Source organism: Conger conger, chromosome 7 (assembly GCF_963514075.1).
Source record: "Conger conger chromosome 7, fConCon1.1, whole genome shotgun sequence".
NCBI classification, from domain to species: domain Eukaryota; kingdom Metazoa; phylum Chordata; class Actinopteri; order Anguilliformes; family Congridae; genus Conger; species Conger conger.
This window is the reverse complement of record NC_083766.1, coordinates 45,263,564-45,284,393: the sequence shown is the minus strand read 5'-3', so window position 1 is coordinate 45,284,393 and position 20,830 is coordinate 45,263,564. Positions and strand designations below refer to the sequence as shown.

Sequence of the window (20,830 nt, the reverse complement as noted above, 5' to 3'; positions counted from 1 at the left end):
CATTACTGCTGCCGCTGCACCGATCCGCCAGTCGATCTCACGCTCCCTTCTACCCTCACTTGTGAACAAGACCCCGAGATACTTGATACTTGGGGGCGAAGACTCGTTCCCAACCCGGATGGAGAAATCCACCGTTTTCCAGCAGAGAACCATGGCCTCGGACTTGGAGGTGCTGACTCTCATCCCGGCCGCTTCACACTCGGCTGCAAACCGCTCCAGTGCGTGCTGAAGGTCACGGTCCGATGAAGCCGGCAGAACCACGTCATCCGCAAAAAGCAGAGACGCACCAATGCACTCTCCTCACCTTGGCTGCGCCTTGAGATCCTGTCCATGAATATTACAAACAGGACCAGTGACAAGGGGCAACCCACACCCGCTGGAAACGTGCTTGACATTGTGCCGAGGATGAGGACACAGCTCTCACTTTGGTTATACAGGGACCAGATGGCTCGTAACAACGGCCGGCCACGGTGCCCCATACTCCCGCAGTACCCCCCACAGGGTTCCCCAGGGGACACGGTCGAAAGCCTTCTCCAAGTCCACAAAGCACATGTGGACTGGATGGGCAAACTCCCATGACCCCGCCAGCAACCCCGCCAAGGTAAAGAGCTGGTCCACTGTTTCATGACCAGGACGGAAGCCACGTTGCTCCTCCCGAATCCGAGGTTCGACCGTCCAGTAATGTGCGTTTGTAAGTTACCACTCTGTTCTGAATTTATGAACGATTCTAACCATTACATCTCAAAATAATAGCTCTGCATTTTTGCAAGATGCTCTGCAGGATGGACATTGGGGAAAAAAAACAGAACACTCTGTGGAAGTGCAAAGAGTGTGATGCCCCCTTGTGCTTGCAGCTAAACATGAACTGTTTTGAAAGCAGAAGTTTGAGGTGTTTATGAATGACATCTTCATTGCATGTAGTTTTTGTGATCATTTCAATAAATTAATGAATCAAAAAATATTTTTTTCTGTCTTCTAAATGGCTCACTGAGTATTGCTTTGTGGAAAGGCTTAGAGGTAGAGAGGGGTCAGGCCAGGTGTTAAAAGCCTACTTACCTGGCAGGACCGCATACCACACAAATATTAATTGACGAAAGGCCATTAGCCCTCCCATTGTCAACTGCTGATGAAAAATAGTAGAGACAACACTAGGTCTTTGTAATTTATTGGATTGGATTTGGATTTGCTACAATATTTTGTCATCTTTTGATACCCAAGACCATTCTTCTTTGTTGGTGCATCAGCTGTAGCTTTGCAAATCAAATGGTGATGAAAATGACATATATGGTAATTGACTGTTCCTAAGCCCCACCCACTCTAGGGACCACGGTCAAAATATTCCTTCAAGATGGCGCCACCCCTAACGTAAACTCACCGTGAACAGAACACAGGGAAGTGACCGCTTCCACCAGAAGTTAATGTCCATTCTATTGTACTTTTCTCCATATAAATGTGGTTTATGATTATGGTTGCTTATTGACTATCCCAAACATCAATAGACTTCCATGATTAAACAAATACCTGCCTGTTGTCTGTTATCTGTGTATTGACGTTACAATTCCATAATATCCCCAGGCCAGACTCGTTTTATCTCCTCTCCTCTAAATGCTGGCTCAAGGAAGACTTTTGGCATAATAATTATTAAAAAGAACCTTATGATTAATTTCAAGTGTCTGGGCAGCTGTGTTGACTGTGCCAGGTGGATTGTGACCATTTTTTTATTTATTTAAATTTGCAGTGATCTCAGAGACGACTTCTACAGGATATCGTATCGACATGACGGAAAATCACAGTGGAGACTGAAAACCTTAATACAATAAAATAATTAAGGAGCTGAAGTTTTTTTTTACAGGTCGCCAGTCCATCGGAGGGTACACACACCATTCACTCACACACTCATACCCACGGGCAATTTAGGCTCTCCAATCAGCCCAACCTGTATGTCTTTGGACTGTGGGAGGAAACCGGAGTACCCGGAGGAAACCCATGAGCACACGGGGAGAACATGCAAACTCATGAGCACACGGGGAGAACATGCATGAGCACACGGGGAGAACATGCATGAGCACACGGGGAGAACATGCAAAATCCCGGCCCACTGGGATTCGAACCCAGGGCCTCCTTGCTGTGAAGTGGCAGTGCTTCCCATTGCACCATAGTCATTGTTTCATTTCATTTCAATCGAATTTGCTGGAGTCTATCCATCCATCCATCTTCATCCGCTTATCCGGATTCGGGTCATGGTGGCAGTAGGCTAAGCTGGGTATTCCAGGCGTCCCTCTCCCCAGCAACTCATTCCAGCTCCTCCTGGGGGATCCCGGGGCGTTCCCAGGTCAGGAGAGATATATAATCTCTCCAGCGGGTTCTGGGTCTACCTCGGGGTCTCCGCCCAGTTAGACAAGCCCAGAAAACCTCCAAAGGTTTGCCCTGGAGGCAACCTGATCAGATGCCCAAACCACCTCAATTGGCTCCTTTTGACGCGAAGGAGCAGCAGCTCTACTCCGAGCTCTCTCCGGATGTCTGAGCTCCTCATCCTATCTCTAAGACTGAGCCCAGCCACCCTGCGGAGGAAGCTCATTTCGGCCGCTTGTATATGCAATCTCGTTCTTTCGGTCACTACCCAAAGCTTGTGGCCATAGGTGAGGGTTGGGACTTTGCCTTCCGGCTCAGCTCCCGCTTCACCACGACAGTCCGGTGCAACGCCCACATTACTGCTGCCGCTGCACCGATCCGCCAGTCGATCTCACGCTCCCTTCTACCCTCACTTGTGAACAAGACCCCGAGATACTTGATACTTGGGGGCGAAGACTCGTTCCCAACCCGGATGGAGAAATCCACCGTTTTCCAGCAGAGAACCATGGCCTCGGACTTGGAGGTGCTGACTCTCATCCCGGCCGCTTCACACTCGGCTGCAAACCGCTCCAGTGCGTGCTGAAGGTCACGGTCCGATGAAGCCGGCAGAACCACGTCATCCGCAAAAAGCAGAGACGCACCAATGCACTCTCCTCACCTTGGCTGCGCCTTGAGATCCTGTCCATGAATATTACAAACAGGACCAGTGACAAGGGGCAACCCACACCCGCTGGAAACGTGCTTGACATTGTGCCGAGGATGAGGACACAGCTCTCACTTTGGTTATACAGGGACCAGATGGCTCGTAACAACGGCCGGCCACGGTGCCCCATACTCCCGCAGTACCCCCCACAGGGTTCCCCAGGGGACACGGTCGAAAGCCTTCTCCAAGTCCACAAAGCACATGTGGACTGGATGGGCAAACTCCCATGACCCCGCCAGCAACCCCGCCAAGGTAAAGAGCTGGTCCACTGTTTCATGACCAGGACGGAAGCCACGTTGCTCCTCCCGAATCCGAGGTTCGACCGTCAGTCAGAGCCTCCTTTCCAGCACCCTAGAGTAAACTTTCCCGGGGAAGCTGAGGAGTGTGATACCCCGATAATTGGAGCACACCCTTCTTGAAAATGGGGACCACCACCCCGGTCTGCCACTCTGTAGGTACTGTCCCTGACCTCCACGCGACACTGAAGAGGCGTGTCAGCCAAGACAGCCCAACAATGCATGGATCAGCATGCTGGAGTACAGAGGCAAAATAACATAAATTGTACCACAGTCCAAGTACTTACATACTGCACAGTGACACTTGAACCTGTGGTATATTACATGGTTAGGAGGTTTGCCTTTGGGAGTGCCTTTGGGATCTCACTTCCAGTGCAGAACCTGACATAATTTTGCATCACACCCATACAATTGTTGCTTTTTGCATCACTTTGTATATTTTTAGATAGCTTTTGGCTCTGCCGGTGTAAATGATACCACAATGTGAACTTGTAAATAATTTGCTTTATGCAAACAGACTTCCAGAATCTGAATTGTCCAACCCCACTACTTCTGGCTAGCATGATAGCCACAGCTTGCTATGGGTTTTTTCCCTTGATGTATTATTAAAATGTAGGTTTTATTGTCTCAACTTCATGTTATACTTAACAACACCACCTTCCTTCATGATATACCATGGGTCCTTGTGCAATATTGATTTATTGTATCCTTCACAACAATGAAGGAAATATACTGTGCAGAGCCCAGCCTGGACCAAGTTTGTATTTAGGAAACTAAGGGCCAGATTTATGTACATGAAGCTCGCAGTGCAAAATAGACAGCGGCGCACCTAGATCACACACATACTGCAGTTCCAGCTCTGTGTACCAGTTTTATAAATAAGATGCAAGGTTTCCTTGGCAGAATGCGTTATATGTGTAAATCATTACAAAAGGTTTTTCACATCCTCAACTATACAAAATCAGACCAATGTATTAGCTAATTGTGCATGAAATGACAAACAGTATTCACGATCATCATTTACCTACGATATTAAAGTTACCTACCATCTCCATGCTGTAACTGCTCTTTGATTCCTTGCCAAATATTGTATTTTAATTTGTTGTTTAAGTTCTTGGAGTTGTGAAACAAAAACAATGAGCTTCTCTGCAGCCATTTTGCTCAAGAACACGTGTGTAAGAGAGGGTATTTATTGGTCAATATGATTCCATTGCATGCGAAAACCACAAAAAAATCAAACGTGGTAAGAGAGAGCGACGAGTGATATCTAGAGCTGTCAATCTTCATCTGTGGAGTGGACTCAAGTCTCTGCGTTACAGAGGAACTTTTGGGATTAAAATCAATGCACAACCACAGGAAAAGAACTCTTTGAAGAGGTATCCAAATGTGTAAATGAAATGAGGCTGCCTTGGGATAAACTTGTGGGACTGATGACAGATGGTGCGCCCGCAATGTGCGGTCAAAAGAGTGGATTGGTGGGCAGGATTCGAGAGAAGATGCGGGAGAACTATGCAGGTGAGCTTACAGTTTATCCCTGCATCATACACCAGGAATCGTTGTGTGGCAAAGCCCTGAAAATGGAACATGTTATGAGCATCATAACACGAGTAGTTAACTTCATAAGAGGCAAAGGTTTGAATCACCGCCAGTTCAAGTAATTTCTGGAGGAGTTTGGTTCGCAATACAGAGATGTGCCCTATCACAGGTCACATGGTGAGGTGAGATGGCTAAGCCGAGGAAAAGTACTGAACAGATGTTTTGAGATGCGTGAGGAAATCTGTCAGTTTATGGAAAGCAAAGGGAAAGACCCAACAGAGCTCCGGGATAAACATTTCTGTTTGAGCTTGCATTTCTGTGTGATATCACAAGCCATCTCGATGTGCTCAACCTGCAGCTTCAGGGGTGGGGCCGTGTCATCACACACATTTATGCTGCGGTGAGGGCTTTTCAAACCAAGCTGTGCCTGTGGTAGACTCAGATGCTGCAAGGAAACTTGGGCCATTTTCCGTGCTGCCAAACCATGAAAGAGCAGATCTCTACCTCCGTGTTGCCAAGTGCACAGTTTGCTGAAAAACCGTTTGTAGTTGACGTGGAAAGCGCACCAACCAACCTCCAAATGGAGCTGATTGAATTCCAGTGTAGTGACACGCCCAAGTCAAAGTATGACTGTGTTGGCGCTGCACAGTTTCCACGTTTCATCCCCGACACATGCCCCAACTCCATACCCAAGCTGCTCAAATGCTCTCTATGTTCGGCAGCACATAGCTATGTGAACAACTATTCTCTTTGATGAAGGTGAACAAAACATCACACAGGAATCGTCTCACTGATGAACACCTTCACTCAATCCTGAGGATTTCCTCAGCTCAGAGCCTGACCCCAAACATTGGTGAACTAGCATCTCCACACTTCCAGCTCCCGCTCACAACTACTCTCTGTGCCCCACAGTGGTGGAACAAACTCTCAGAGGTCAGAACAGCAGAATCTCTTGCCACCTTCAAGCACAGACTGTGTATTTGAGTTCAACTCTTCAAGTTGCATCTCTCCCTGTCCCTCCCTACCTCCCTGTAAACCTTAACTGTTGTCTTTACCTGTGTTATTTACTTGTGTCATAAGGATGATACCTTTGCTGGTTTTGTTTGGCTAGGGAAGCAGTTTATTCATACATTTGCATGTTGCGGTATTACTATAAAAAAAGAAAAAAGAAAAAAAAGAAAATGATGATCAAATGGGCCCTAGTCCTTATCTTTGTCATACAGGTAGCAGTTGAAATTGTACTTCCCTCTAGGGTCGTTCAGCGCACTTATCCCTGGTTAAGGGTATGCACTTTGCAATTTGTTGTACGATGCTCTGGATAAGATTGTCTGCCAAATGCCATTAATGTAATGTAATGTAAAATAAAGACAAATTTTTTGACAAATTATTCGGACGAAAAAAGACTTGATGTGAAATGGTCTAAGCTCAATGGACCTGCTTTGTCCTTCAAAACACACACACACACGCACACACATTGAAATTGGTAGGATCTTTTAACTCAGAGTGAAATCAGCAGTTGTCAGGAAAGAATGCGCTGAAGTAATCTTTTAAAGGATTTCCCATCTGTACCCCTCGAGAGGACAATGTAGTGTGTCACAATGACCTAAAAGAAAAGCATCTTTTCACTAGTTCTTGCATCTTTGAACATAGTTTCTTATTACCTTGACAACCATATTCCTGTCTCGTGTCGGCTGCCAGCATGGAGGGAGGTGTACCTCTACCTGATTTTTAACTTACCAAAAGACAAGCTTGCTTTTACAGTATAAACAGTACATGCACATACTATATACTCCCGTATCCACAGTTTGAGGAGTACGGTGTAATTGTTTTGCAACAATATGAAGAAAAAATTAAAATAAATAAATAAATAAACTGTCAGCAAGGATGACCTGAACGGGTTTGTCGATTTTTCTGCGAGTCCACAAGTAGGTAGAGTAGACAGTGCTTTAATTCTTGATGATTTGTGATTCATCATTCATGATTCAATACTACTGTCTTTTATCATCTGTGTCTATCAGTCTGTGCTTGGAAGGATTACATGGTGATGGCATTACGGCTTGTTTAACAAATGCACTTTCCTTCGTAAGGCAGTTGAAGGAAACCAGCTTCCCTATAAGATCATTCTATGGTCATTCTCTGAAGGACATACAGATCCAGATATCAGTCATGGCCACAGTAGCTTTTCAGAAAAGGAAAAAGTTTTGAAGGCTCAGCTACTACAAATGCTAGCTGTGTGGTTGGCAAACGAGGATTGGGTGAATGTCTCTGTCAAAATTAAAGTAAATAAGTGGAAAAATGTATTCCTATGAAACGCACAAATATAGTTTACATTTAACCAACTTGTATATTGTTCTTTAACTATTTTTTTTATTTTGTTGGCCTTATTAAAGAAATGGTGTTTGCGGGCCATATATTATTTTCCTTGTACTTGTATGAGGGCATGAGCAAAGTCGATGCCTTCTTGAAATACATGTCTTATACTTATTCTTTCACTATTGACACTCAAACATTACTAGGATCTTAATGTGATTTTATTCCCGTGATTAGAAGCCATTTTAAAGATGATTATCTGATTAAATCAACTGATTTGTCTCTGATTTTAGTTTAAGCTCTCAGAGACTGGTCAAAAGCTCAAAACACACTACCCACCTAACAAATATAATGTTATAATTTCTATAATGTTAGGAACATTTCCTGGTGAGATTCCCATTAGACTGTGTGATACAGTGATGAAAATGATCTCTACAGTGGAAATGGGCCCCGAATGATCTGCTTAAGGGATGGCTTCTACGTGCAATATTAAGCCATCAACTACTCAAGGATCGATTATTCACTCCACGCAGCAACTGTGTTATGAGAGGAAGTAGTGTTCTTTATTAATAAAACACTGCAGGAATACTTTAAAATATTTCATTTCATCACGACTGGTTGGAACTTATTAATAGAATTTAAAATGTACAACCTAAATTATCTCACTGCATATATAAGTTTATCACATCTCATCATGCTACGCCACCTAGCAATACGCCTTCTTTGGCATGTCATGTTTTATTTACATCATTTTAATATCATTGTCATGGTGCCTTAAATGACTTTGCAATCAGGGTTGATTTGCCAGAAGCACCATCACATTACTGGTGTAATTCACTATTTTCTCTGATTAGCTGACATTTTCAATAAAATTGCACCAACAAGCAAAACAAAGAAAGAAGCGGTACCACAGCAAACAAAATGGAGACATTGTTAGACGTGGTGCTGAATAAAGAAACATTATTTTCCAGTTTTAGGACTACAGTGTCCAACAAAACAAAGAAAGAACTATGGTTAAACATTGCTCCAACCCACAGAGTGGGAAATCGTCAGTTTTTGAATATCATTTCAAAGGCAATTAGGCATGTTCAATAAAGTGCAACATGCATCCTTCATAATGTACAATTTTATCCTATGCATGAAAACTGTTATGTTCCTGTGTTCTGTCCTGTGTTAGTTCATTGTTTATTTTCATTATTCTTGTAATTTATTATTTTTCATATTTTATGTCTGGTGTTCTGTTTACATTCATTAGTCTTTGCACTCCTTACTTCCTGCTTTCTCTCCATTTCATGTTTGTACATAGCACTAATATACTAATCCCAACTAACATAGAATTTGTACAGTACTAATTATACTAACACACTAATATGTTTGTCAAACTAACAAACTAACATTCACTAGTTTTGGGTATTTGTAATTTAAATCACTTAACTAACTTACTAACGCATCTCCAGTTTCAATTCTGTTCTGTAACTCCGCCTCCCTATTCTATCACTGATTACTTGCTTAGTTTCAGCGAAGTATTCACACCTGTCTCTTTCTATCTCTGCATCTCCTGATTCGCTGCAATTGTCTACTCTCTAGTCCGGAGCCGTTTGTATTACATGTGTGTCATTGTAAATCCAGTCCGCGTTTTCGTTTCCCCCTCGTTATTGTCCTATTACCCTTTCATGTGTCTCACCTGATGTTTATTTGTTAGACCGCCCTCACTCCCATGCCCCGCCTAGTTTGTCTCATTCCCCTGTGTATTTATACCTATCCTTTTCAGTTGCACGCTGCTAGTTCGTCTTGTCCTGTTTTTGTTCCCGAGCCCTTTATTCCTTCCCCTAGTTCTAGCCCCCTTGTTCCTGGTCGGCTCATGTCACCCCGCTTCTCATTGGCCTCCACTGGCTTCCTATTGCCGCACGCATCCGTTTCAAGGCCCTAGTGTTGGCATTTCAGGCTGCTAAGGGGACTGCCCCACCTTACATACAATCCCTGATCACTCCCTACTCCCCAGCTAGACCACTCCGGTCTGCCAGCTCTGGTCGCCTTACGGTTCCCTCTCTACGTGCACCTGGCGGTCGAGCTGCACGTACACACCTGTTTTCCGTTCTGGTTCCTCAGTGGTGGAATGACTTGCCTACCACTCTCAGAACAGCAAAATCCCTCCCCCTATTTCGACACAGACTCAAAACCCACCTTTTCAAACTCTACCTTAGTCCTCCCTTCTGATATCCCTATCCTTGTCTAACCCCCCCCCCCAAAAAAAATTGCACTTATGATGACGACTATGTTTAGAACAGCATTTCATGTGTATTTTGCTAGTTCTGGATGTGATGCTTTGACTTATGGTAGAACCTATGCACTTGTAAGTCGCTTTGGATTAAAATCGTCTGCCAAATGACTAAAATGTAAAAATGTAAAATAAACAGGTTTGATAACCTAGATGAGCAAGTTTCCTTCCATGAGTTCTCCATCTCCTACGGTCCACTCCGCAGCGGTTGCCGGACGGCTCTCCCATCTGGCTGCACCTCAGGGCCAAACTCCCTCTCAGACCAGGCAGGGCCTAGATCAGGGTTCGGCAACCCTGGTCCTGGAGAGCCGCAGGGTGTGCTGGCTTTCGTTGTTACTTTGGCATTAATTGATCAATGAAAGCCGTTGATTGCACAGTTAACTCACCTCACCTGGTTTCTTGGGTCTGAATCGGTTGCTTATTTTAAGGTGGAGACGAAAGCTAGCACACCCTGCGGCTCTCCAGGACCAGGGTTGCCAACCCCTGGCCTAGATCCACTCCTTTTTTGGACCTTCGTCCTTTTACAGATTTGATGGCATTCACCCCAGTGCGCTGGGTGCTCGATTCTTATCAAACAACATTTTTTATTCCATTAATAATGCTACTCGCGTTTGACTCCTCCACCAATACTATACCTGTTAGAATTAATAATAGACCAGACAAATGCATTTTTTATTTATTACTGAATGTTGGCTCTCGTCCACTGCCTCAGCGACATTAATTGAGGGTTCTCCCCCAGACTATAGCTTCTTATTTTCTGCTAGACAAGGCAAGAAAGGGGGTGGAATAGCAACAATCTTTTCTATCTTGTTCACCTGCACTGAATGTGCTTTTGGAGATTTCTTAACTTTTGAATATTTAGCCATGGTTATTAGAATTTAACAATACATTCTTGCATTCCATTTGCAGACCCCCAACGCAAGAGTAATTTCACTGGGTGATTTTGATTTACATGTAAATGACTTCAGATTCTAGAGCACCAGAATCTTGTTACTAGTCTAAACTTTACCCAACATGTGAAGAATGCCACTGACAACCGTGGAAATACACTGGCCCTAATTTTTACAAAGGGTATTGATATTGATGTTTCATGTATTTTACGGTTTCAGTCTCTGATCACTCCTGTGTTTTTTTCAATGTATCTCTCTGTACTCCAAGTCAGTTTTCTGAGCCTGCTACATATACTTATCGCCATATTGACAGCAATGCTAGCTCTATTCTGTGTTTACCTGATGCACTTGAGTCCTGTAGTGCAAATTTGGATTCCAGATGAAATCAGCATGGTTTTTAGAGGACACCCATGTGTAACAGGTGAGAAATTGCCTGAGTCCGAGGTGGGATTTGAACCCCGGCCTCTCACTTGTCCAAATATTTGTTGAACGAACGCGTTACCAGTCAGCTAAAGACAAACTCGCCTCTAGCCAAGGGCAACAACGTTCTTTTGAATTTGAGGGTTACGTCATCGGGGAGTGTTGTCGCGATAACCTGCTACCAGCCCGCGGGGGCCAGCCGTGTGTAGGTGTAGAGCCCTACGATGGTCACCACGGCTCGAATCCGCCCTTTGCCAAACCATGACATAAATAATGGAAACTATTTCCTTGTAGAATTGTCCCATAATCATGTTTGTCGTGTCATTATATCTCCAGCTCGATTTCACTATGGATAGGAAATCCTTTCTGCCATCATTCTACTTAATAGTTATCTCAAATACAATTAAGGTATTTGGCTCTGTCCCCCACTGTTCACTCTGAACAATATGGGATATGCAATTTGTTTAAAGTACATTGTTTTTAATGGCTGTTATTGTAACTCTGAGAATGTTTTTTAAATTTCTTAATTTTATTGTTTTATAATTTTAACAATTGTTAAAATTAGGGATATGTTACGGCCCCCTGCTCTGTGCTACTTATTCTGGCGTTACTTCACAGGTGCCTTGTTGGTGGAGTACCAGGTCATTTGCGCAATTGGGAGCACCTGTGACCAGATGTTAAAATGTACCTGACTCTTGCCTGAAGGAGGGAACTCTCTTCCCACGGACCTGTTGGTTCTTTTTGGGTTTGCATGAGACAACATTGCTTCAGCATACTTTTCACACATCTACTCACTCACACTACTGATGCAACTGACTTTCACACTACACATTTTTGTTAACTGGTTATTTCAAATAAATTTGACCTTGTTTTTTAAATGCGTCAGTGTGCGTCTCCCTCTTTGTCACGGCCAATGAGCCAGGTCGTGACCGATAATGAAGTACATAATAATATCAAGCAGGAAATAAAATGAAAGGTAGGCAGCTGGTTGGATGTTGGGTAAAAGTTTTTATGGCAACTGAAGGACAACAATATTTACAACTTGTCTACTATCCATGCACACAGGTACAGACAATTGCCAAAATATCCACTCACTGAGAACTTTATTAGGAACACCTGTACACCTACTTAGTCATGCGATTACCTAATCGTGGCAGCAGTGCAATGCACAAAATCATGCAGATATGGGTCAGGAGCTCCAGTTCATGTTCATATCCACCAATAGTGATTTTGACTGTGGCATGATTGTTGGTGCAAGGTACGAGTATTCCTGTAACTGCTGATCTCCTGGGATTTTCATCCACAACAGTCTCTTGAGTTTACTCAGAATGGTGCGAAAAACAAACAAACATTCAGTGATCGGCAGTTCTGCAGACGGAAATGGCTTGAGGATGAGTGAGGTAATGGAGAAGGGCCAGACTGGTCTAAGCTGACAGGAAGGTGACAGTAATGCAAATAACTGCACATATCAGTGAACAGATCTCTGAACACACAATGCGTCAAACCTCTAAGTGGATAGACTACAGCAGCAGAAGACCTAATACGTCTAATAAATACCCAATAAAGTGAGTGTATATTTTCAAATAGAACATGCAAAATATGTAACTGAGGTGAAGGGTATAGCTTATTAAAGTACAGAACCGTATGAACATATTTACACTTACACAATGAGGCAACATAAAAGTAGTACAGTAGTATGTATGTGAAAATAGCAGTGTATAACAATATGTGGAAAGTTCCACATTAGATGTAGAACTGACATTACATCACTACTGACATTAGATCAATGATTGCAATTTATTACATACACAAAAAAAGATTACAATGTTATATACAGTGCCATCTGTAATGTTTAGGACAAAGACATATTTTTATTTGGCTCTGTTCTCCACAATTTTAGATTTGTAATCAAAAATGCATATTCTCAGCAAATATTGAAGGGCATGTTTACAGACTTTGGTTTCACCATATTGAAATTACAGTGTGTTTTATATATAGTAACAATAAACATCATATTTTTCTCGGCTTTTTCTTGCCTTTGGTTTGTATTATTGTTGGCATTAAACATGAGGGCCAGAATGTCCAAATTCCAATGAATGTCAAGGAAGCCATTATGAGACTGAAAAATTAAAATAAAAAGTCTGTAATGTCTGCTTTGTTATGCCAAACCTTAGGTGTAACAAAATCAACTGTTTGGAACAGCATTAAGGAGAGAGAACATGTAATGGGGCATAGGGCATGGCAAGCCAAGTAAGACCTCTACAGCTGATAGCTGAAGAATTCTCATCATAATGAAGAAAAATCCCAAACATGTGTCCAACCGATCAGAAACACCCTTCAGGAGGCAGGCGTGGATTTGTCGAAAACGTGAGCGCAGGTGGCGTATGAAAAAAACAAGAGATTTCTCGTTTCGCCTGAGTTGACAGTCTTAAGTATAAACGTGCACTCTCAGCTGCTAGGACTGCATATTTCTCTAACTGGATTAACATTAATAAAAATAATCAACAGTTTCTGTTTGATACTGTTATTAAACTCACAGAATGCCCCTGCCAATAGCTCTTCATTCAATGCTGATGATTTTCTTAGAATTTGAGTGTTAACATTGACTCTGAAAGTCCAGCCATCAAAAATCTTGGAGTGATTTTTGTTTCTCATTTGACATTCCAGCCTCATAGCAAGGCTATTTCCAAGACAGCATATTTTCATATTAGTAATATCGCTAAAATTCGACCAATTGTTTCACTGCGTGATGCTGAAACCTTAATACGTGCATTCTTCAGCTTGTTCAGAATACTGCAGCTAGAATCCTGACAAAAACAAAATTGGAACATATAACGCCCATTCTGGCACCTCTTCACTGGTTACCAGTACAAGCTAGAGCTGATTTTAAGGTCCTTCTTTTAACTTATAAGGCCTTGCATGGTCTTGCACCACACTACCTATTACTAATTACACCATATACACCAGCATGCCCTCTTCGCTCTTTCGATGCTGGTCTTCTGATAATTCCTTCAGTAAAGAAAAAATCTGTTGGTCACAGAGCATTTGCCTACCATGCACCTTATCTCTGGAACATCCTTTACATGTTAAAGAAGCATGTTAAAGACTAAAAACGTACTTGTACTCACTTCATTACAGCCTACCCTAGAACTGCATCCCTATAACCCTGGTGGCAGGTAGGGCTAGTAGGGCAGTATTGCGTTTTGGTGTTTTAAACACTGTTTAAATATTGTGTTTTAATACCATTGCGTCTTTGTGTTGTAAATACTGTTTTAAATACTGTTTTAAATTGGCCTAACTGTGTTTTAAATACTACATTTTAAATTGGATTTTTTTTTGGCATTATTTGTAAAGTGTGTTGGGACCATGTTACATGGTGATTCTGCACTCTAAATAAAATTGATTGATTGATTGATTGATTGAGAATTGTCCTAATATTAAACTCCTGGCTAAAAGAAATAGCAGAGCAGATTAAACAAAAACATATGAATGAGGCAAAGGGTTATGTCCTTTAGTCCGTTCTTTTGTCTCCTAGCAACTTGCAATGAACAACATGTTCTTATCTAAGTTTCTCTAAAACACAGCACATATACAATAAAAGCCCTCTGACTCAAAATATAGATTGATTTTCATTTTAAGACACTCATTTCAGGCAATAGCTTTTGTGAACATACATTATATAGTGTACATGTTTACAATACAAAGCTAAAAAAAAAACATTATTTGTACTGTATATTATACGTTTTGCTACGGAAGTCAGTTGGGCAGCATCAATAACTTTTGTCTCAAGCTTGATTTTCACATCATTTCTCTGTTTGTATTTTTTTGATAAATGTAACCTTAACATATAATCAGAATCACACTGACACGAATCAGTAAATAAATGAATAAATACATCAATGAATAAATAAATACAATTAGAATGCAACAGACCTATGTGACCACATAAAAGGACTTTTCACACCCATGCAGTACACTGTCTGCACTACATTAGATGAATTTGGGATTTCATATCTGACATTCCATGACAAAGTGTATCTTGTCAAAGCCTACAATATGAGTCTTAAAAAGAGTAGAAGACACATGCTGCTAGTCACAGTGACATATCATCAAGAGAAAATACAGATTTTATTTACACCTGCTTATTTGTATGTTTATGGTAAATCAATCTTGAGTTTTTTGCATCGTTTTCAATAAAAAATATTTACTTCAGGGCTTCAGGTTTGTCCCTATGGAGAGAGATTAGTCTCAATATTATTCACAAATGTGAACATTATTATTATTAATATTAACATTATTAATATTATTCACAAATTCACAACATGAACCACAAATAAGAGACATACCATAAATGTGTTTTATATATCCACATACAATCTTTCAATTTGTGTCTACTGATTTGTACAAATGCATACATATTTGTAAATGAAGAGCAAAAATTTATATCAAAATTCCGTGTGTGAAAATCCCAGGAGATCAGCTATTTCTGAGATACTGAAACCACCCTGTCTGTCAACAAGAATCATTCCATAGTAAAGTAACTTAGATCACATTTCTTCCCCATTCTGACATTTTGTCTGAAAAACAGCTGAACCTCTTCACCACGTCTGCATGCTTTTATCAATTTAGTTGCATGACTGGCTGATTAAATATTATCATTAACAAGCTGGTGTACAGGTCTACCTAATAAAGTGGTCACTGGGTGTATATATGTCCTTCAAAATCTACTTTCAAATAATAAATACTATTTCTCCAAATGTTTTACATACCAATTGGTTATTGGAAAGTAATTTTAATATTTATATTTCTGCCTGTAATATTCTCTTCTGATCCGCTACAAATTCTTGGACAGCACTGCACCATGGGGAAGAGTATAATCAGGTGCCTGTGAAGATTCTTCCTGCCTGAAGAGTTTCAGCTGCTGACATCTGGTCTCAGACGTTTCTGGGATAGCCATGGATAACAAACGCACAGACAAGATGGAAAGTTTATTCACGCCGGCCACAGAATCGCCACCTCCTGATGCGGACTCGATTAAAAGAGCCAGACATTTGATTAAAACATACTCAGAGTCTTTTGGTAGTTATGTGGAGGGGATAGTTCGAGACGACTCGAATGACATACAATCATTGAGCAGCGTCCCTGTCTCTATGCGTAATTTTGGAAACATGGACGCCCTATCCTTCTCACCTGGCTCAGGTAATGACGGCGAGATTTGGAAAGATTTTGTTGTTGGCGGGAACTCTATGATGAGAAAAGACTCTTATGGCCATGTTGAAATATCCACGAAAGCCGACAATTTGGTTTGGGCAACCGCGCCCTTCAGTAGTGAAGAAGCCCACGCAAAGGGAACTGTGACTCTCGCAGCGACTGTGCCAAAGGAAAACTTTAGCAGAACACTAAACACGTCTTCAGTCAGTGGAATATGTATTAAAGATGAACAAGTTTTGCTCAAAATGGAACCACAGACTTCTGACTTTTGTCCTTACACAGCGAATATACCGAACTTGAATCCATGTTATCTTACCAGTACTGCGAGTACGCAGCAACTTGCATATGGCGAACAGCCGGAAACTTTAGCGCACTCCTCTCCACCTACTCAGAAGATTGTTTTAGATACTACGCGGTACTCGGCCGAAATAAGTTCAGATAACCCTTTGCCGCAAAGTGCAAATATCAAAACAGATCCTTGTGGTAGTTTCTCTTCCTTTGTTGGTGAAGGGATCCTTACAAGGACATCTATGGGCTACCCACAGCAAGCGCTGCAGACATTGCCGGTGCTTAAGAGCGAACCGTTCAGGTTGTCTATTTCTAGCGCGCCCGCGGATTCTTCGTTTTGGTGCCAGTCCACATGTCTTTCTGAGGATCATCATCCGATTGACTATCTGTCACCAGCTGGACTCCACAACACCAAATACAGTTCCATGCACACGTACAGCTCCTATTTAGGGTAAGATGTGGCAAAAACAACGTGGATTTTGCTTGTGATTTCCAACGAATGTTTTCTTCTCCTTCAAAAAATAGCAGCAAATGTTATCATGATATGACCGTAAATGCAGCATGCACAGTAAAATGTTCAGTGTTAAATCAACTCATACAGGGAACATATGGTCCCTATTGGACACTGGACATTTTACTGTGTGCTTTTAAAGTGTAATTTCGTAGAGCAGTGGTTCCCAAAATCGGCCCTGGAGTGTCACTATGTAATCTGGTTTTTGTTCCACCCCAATTGCCATCGAATTATTTTAGTAAGACATTTTAATTTTTAATCTTAAAATTCATTATGTACCTTAAACCACATTATGCCAGAAATAGCTTTGTAATGACATACATAATAACATTACCATGTTCGTATTGTGCTTACTGCACCATCTTACAAACAATTACATAAGAAGAGGTAACAAATGCAAGGATGATTTTAACTAATAGGCTCATAATGTGGTAGTTGAACACACATTTAATTTAATTTGTAATAGTTTCCCTTAAATATATCAACATAATACCTTGTTATCATTTGCTTTGTCTTTGAATTCTTCATTATCTTCCAAATGGTTAGTTTTGGTGTCCAGGTGTCACCAATTTGGAGCCTACTGATTCACTTCAGTCTTCAGACTAATTTGATCAGTTAAAAATAATGACTATTTATGCAGTTTTTCTGCAAAATGTCTGCATTTTTAAAAGCACAATATGAATATGTGAATTTTATTCTTCATGGTACGCATAGCTATCTGAAAAGATCTATGGTTTAAGAGGGTATGTTTTAATCCCTCTAAACATGAAAAGCACCTAATGAACTTATAAATGATACTTTTTTTTTCTTGGATTGCAATTGTGCTTGGAACAGAAACCAACATATACAGGGGTACTGAGTTTGGACTGCCTTAGAGACACACTATTTATCTTCATAAGAATTTTGGGTATATTTTTTCCAAAGGTTTGCATTATGAAGTTATAGTGTATTTGACTCATTCATTCTGTTTTAAACCTGTATATCATGGATAATAGTACTAGGTTAACTGTCCATATTCTAAAACAAATAATATTTATTCAAATTTGAAATTATTTAACTTTAGGCACCAGACTAAAATTAGAAAACACTCCTGCACATCCTCCAAGAATTTTCCATTGAGCATAGTGTCTCTAATGAAAGTGAAGTATCATATGAAAGAATTATATTCAGAATGTTAATTAAAATATATGCTTCTTTAACCTTTAGGTATTTTACTAAAGGACTAAAGTAAAAGTGCTTTAACCACATGCAGAATTAACTGTTAGGTTTGGTGTATCTGGAGGCTTCCCATGACCATGGACAGATGGAGATGGTTAAGTGACCCTGACTCTCTGTTCATTCGCAGTGCGCTGCCCCATAGGGTGTGTGCCATCTGTGCGGATGAGGCATCGGGCTGTCACTACGGTGTCCTCACCTGCGGCAGCTGTAAGGTGTTCTTTAAAAGGGCAGTAGAAGGTAAGGGGCTTACCAGGGCCATCTCCAAGGTGCCTATAAACCTTTGACTGTGTGCTAATGTTGCATTTTTTCCACTGGTGACTGTGAGCTCACATCCTGAGCCATCCAGGGGACCCTTACTGAGCCTAGTTCCTCCAAATGTTTCTGTATAGATGCTACCAACAGAAATACTATCAGAAATACAATGACAGTGGAGTTACATTTTTGTTCTTCAATGATCAAATTTCACAAAGGTACCCTAAAAGTCTTGTTCTCTTTGGGTAAAAATGAGTATGCTTATGGGCACAATTTTATGTACCTATGTACCACTCCAGCAACAAGCATTTGTACATTTTTAGATAATTTTCATACCTTTATTTCTGAGAGTGTAGGAAGGTTTTCCTTTACACTATCACACCAGGTTCACTTCTGCATGGGGTTTGGGCTAGAATGTACAGAAAAGTTTATTGCGACAAAGTTTTGGTAAAATGTACTTTGCAAGTATATTTCATGAGCAAAGACAGTAACTATTGGAGGGGTACATGCGGACATGTGTACCATAGTTAACCCCACCATTTTTTTTCATCAATATGATATCCGTTGTTTATTTAGAATTTCTCGGGAGAATTTTTCATTCTTGTCTGTTTCGCTATTGCATACTTGTACATTGGAATGCTATTATCTACATTTTATATATGTTCTCTGGAACACAGTCAGCCCAGGTACAGGGTTCTCTGACCAGTATTGGTGAAGCAGTCCCTATGTATATACAATGCTCCTCTCCATGTACAAGCAACACTAGTATACATTTTGCACAGCATACAACCGGCTAGGAGTATGGTATGACAGTGATGACTGAGTACCATTTTAGCCAATGAAATTACATTCATAATGGTGCATAGGGGAGACCCGGCACAATTTTAGCATTTCACACTCGTAACAAACGCATTTTCTCACCCAATAATAAAAAATACACTCACTGAGCACTTATTAGGAACAACTGTACACCTACATATTCATGCGATTATCTGATCAGCTAATTGTGTGGCAGCAGTGCAATGCATAAAATCATACAGGCCAGGTCAACCATCAGAATGGGGTTTACTCAGAATGGTGCAAAAAACTAAAACATCCAGTGAGCGACAGTTCTGTGGACGGAAACGCCTTGTTGATGAAAGAGGTCAACAGAGAATGGCCAGACTGGTTCGAGCTGACAGAAAGGCTACGGTAACTGAGATAACCACTCTGTACAATTGTGGTTAGCAGAAAAGCATCTCAGAATGCAGAACATGTTGAACCTTGAGGCGGATGGGCTACAAAACCAGTGGGCACAGGCTCACTAAAACAAGACAGATGAAGACTGGAAAAATGTAGCCTGGTCTGATGAATCTCAATTTCTGCCATACAGATGGTAGGGTCAGAATTTGCCACCGACACCAGAATCAATGGACCCAACCTGCCTTGTGTCGACAGTCCAGGCTGGTAGCAGTGGTGTAATGGTGTGGGGAATGTTTTCTTGGCACACTTTGGGCTCGTTAATACAAATCAATCATCGCTAGAATGCCACAGCCTATTTGGGTATTGTTGCTGACCATACGCATCCATTCACACCTTTGGGATGTGGTAGAATGGTCGATTTGCAGCATGAATGTGCAACTAATCTAATTAATCTGTAGTGTTTTTCTGCTTATTTGTGCTTATTAAACCAAAACACATACCACTTACCATCATTTATCCCCTGGCTCCAAGTCTGCATAGATTTGGCTTGTATTGCTGTACTTGAAAAGCAATGAAACAACAAGTCTATCCCTATGAAGCACAGTTGTGACCTGTGTTAGAATTATGTCTAATGAGGATATTCATATACAGTCAAGTCCATAAATATTGGGACATCGACACAATTCTCCTCTTTTTGACTCTATACACCACCACAATGGATTTGAAATGAAACGAACAAGATATGCTTTAACTGCTTTAATTTGAGGGTATTTATATCCAAATCAGGTGAACGGTGTAGGAATTACAACAGTCTCTATATGTGCCTCCCACTTTTTAAGGGACCAAAAGTAATGGGACAATTGGCTGCTCAGCTGTTCCATGGCCAGGTGTGTGTTATTCCCTCATTATCTCATTTACAAGGAGCAGATAAAAGTTCTAGATTTCATTTCAAGTGTGCTATTTGCATTTGGAATCTGTTGCTGTCAACTCTCAATATGAGATCCAAAGAGCTGTCACTATCAGTGAAGCAAGCCATCATTAGGCTGAAAAATCTAAACAAACCCATCAGAGAGATAGCAAAAACATTAGGTGTGGCCAAATCAACTGTTTGGAACATTCTTAAAAAGAAAGAACGCCAAACACCAAAAGACCCGGAAGACCACGGAAAACAACTGTGGTGGATGACAGAAGAATTCTTTCCCTCGTGAAGAAAAACCCCTTCACAACAGTTGGCCAGATCAAGAACACTCTCCAGGAGGTAGGTGTATGTGTGTCAAAGTCAACAATCAAGAGAAGACTTCACCAGAGTGAATACAGAGGGCTCACCACAAGATGTAAACCATTGGTGAGCCTCAAAAACAGGAAGACCAGATTAGAGTTTGC

General features: G+C 41.3%; 1 protein-coding gene across 1 annotated transcript in view; it reads left to right on the top strand.

Annotated features, from left to right (window-relative positions):
• The first annotated feature begins 15,740 nt into the window (after window positions 1–15,740).
• Window positions 15,741–20,830, top strand: part of LOC133133879 (progesterone receptor-like) — a 31,449-nt gene continuing 26,359 nt past the window's right edge. The window contains exons 1-2 of the mRNA XM_061250151.1: window positions 15,741–16,735; window positions 18,141–18,250. Of these exons, the coding sequence (XP_061106135.1) occupies window positions 15,741–16,735; window positions 18,141–18,250 (1,105 nt within the window). The remainder of the gene's footprint in view (window positions 16,736–18,140; window positions 18,251–20,830) is intronic.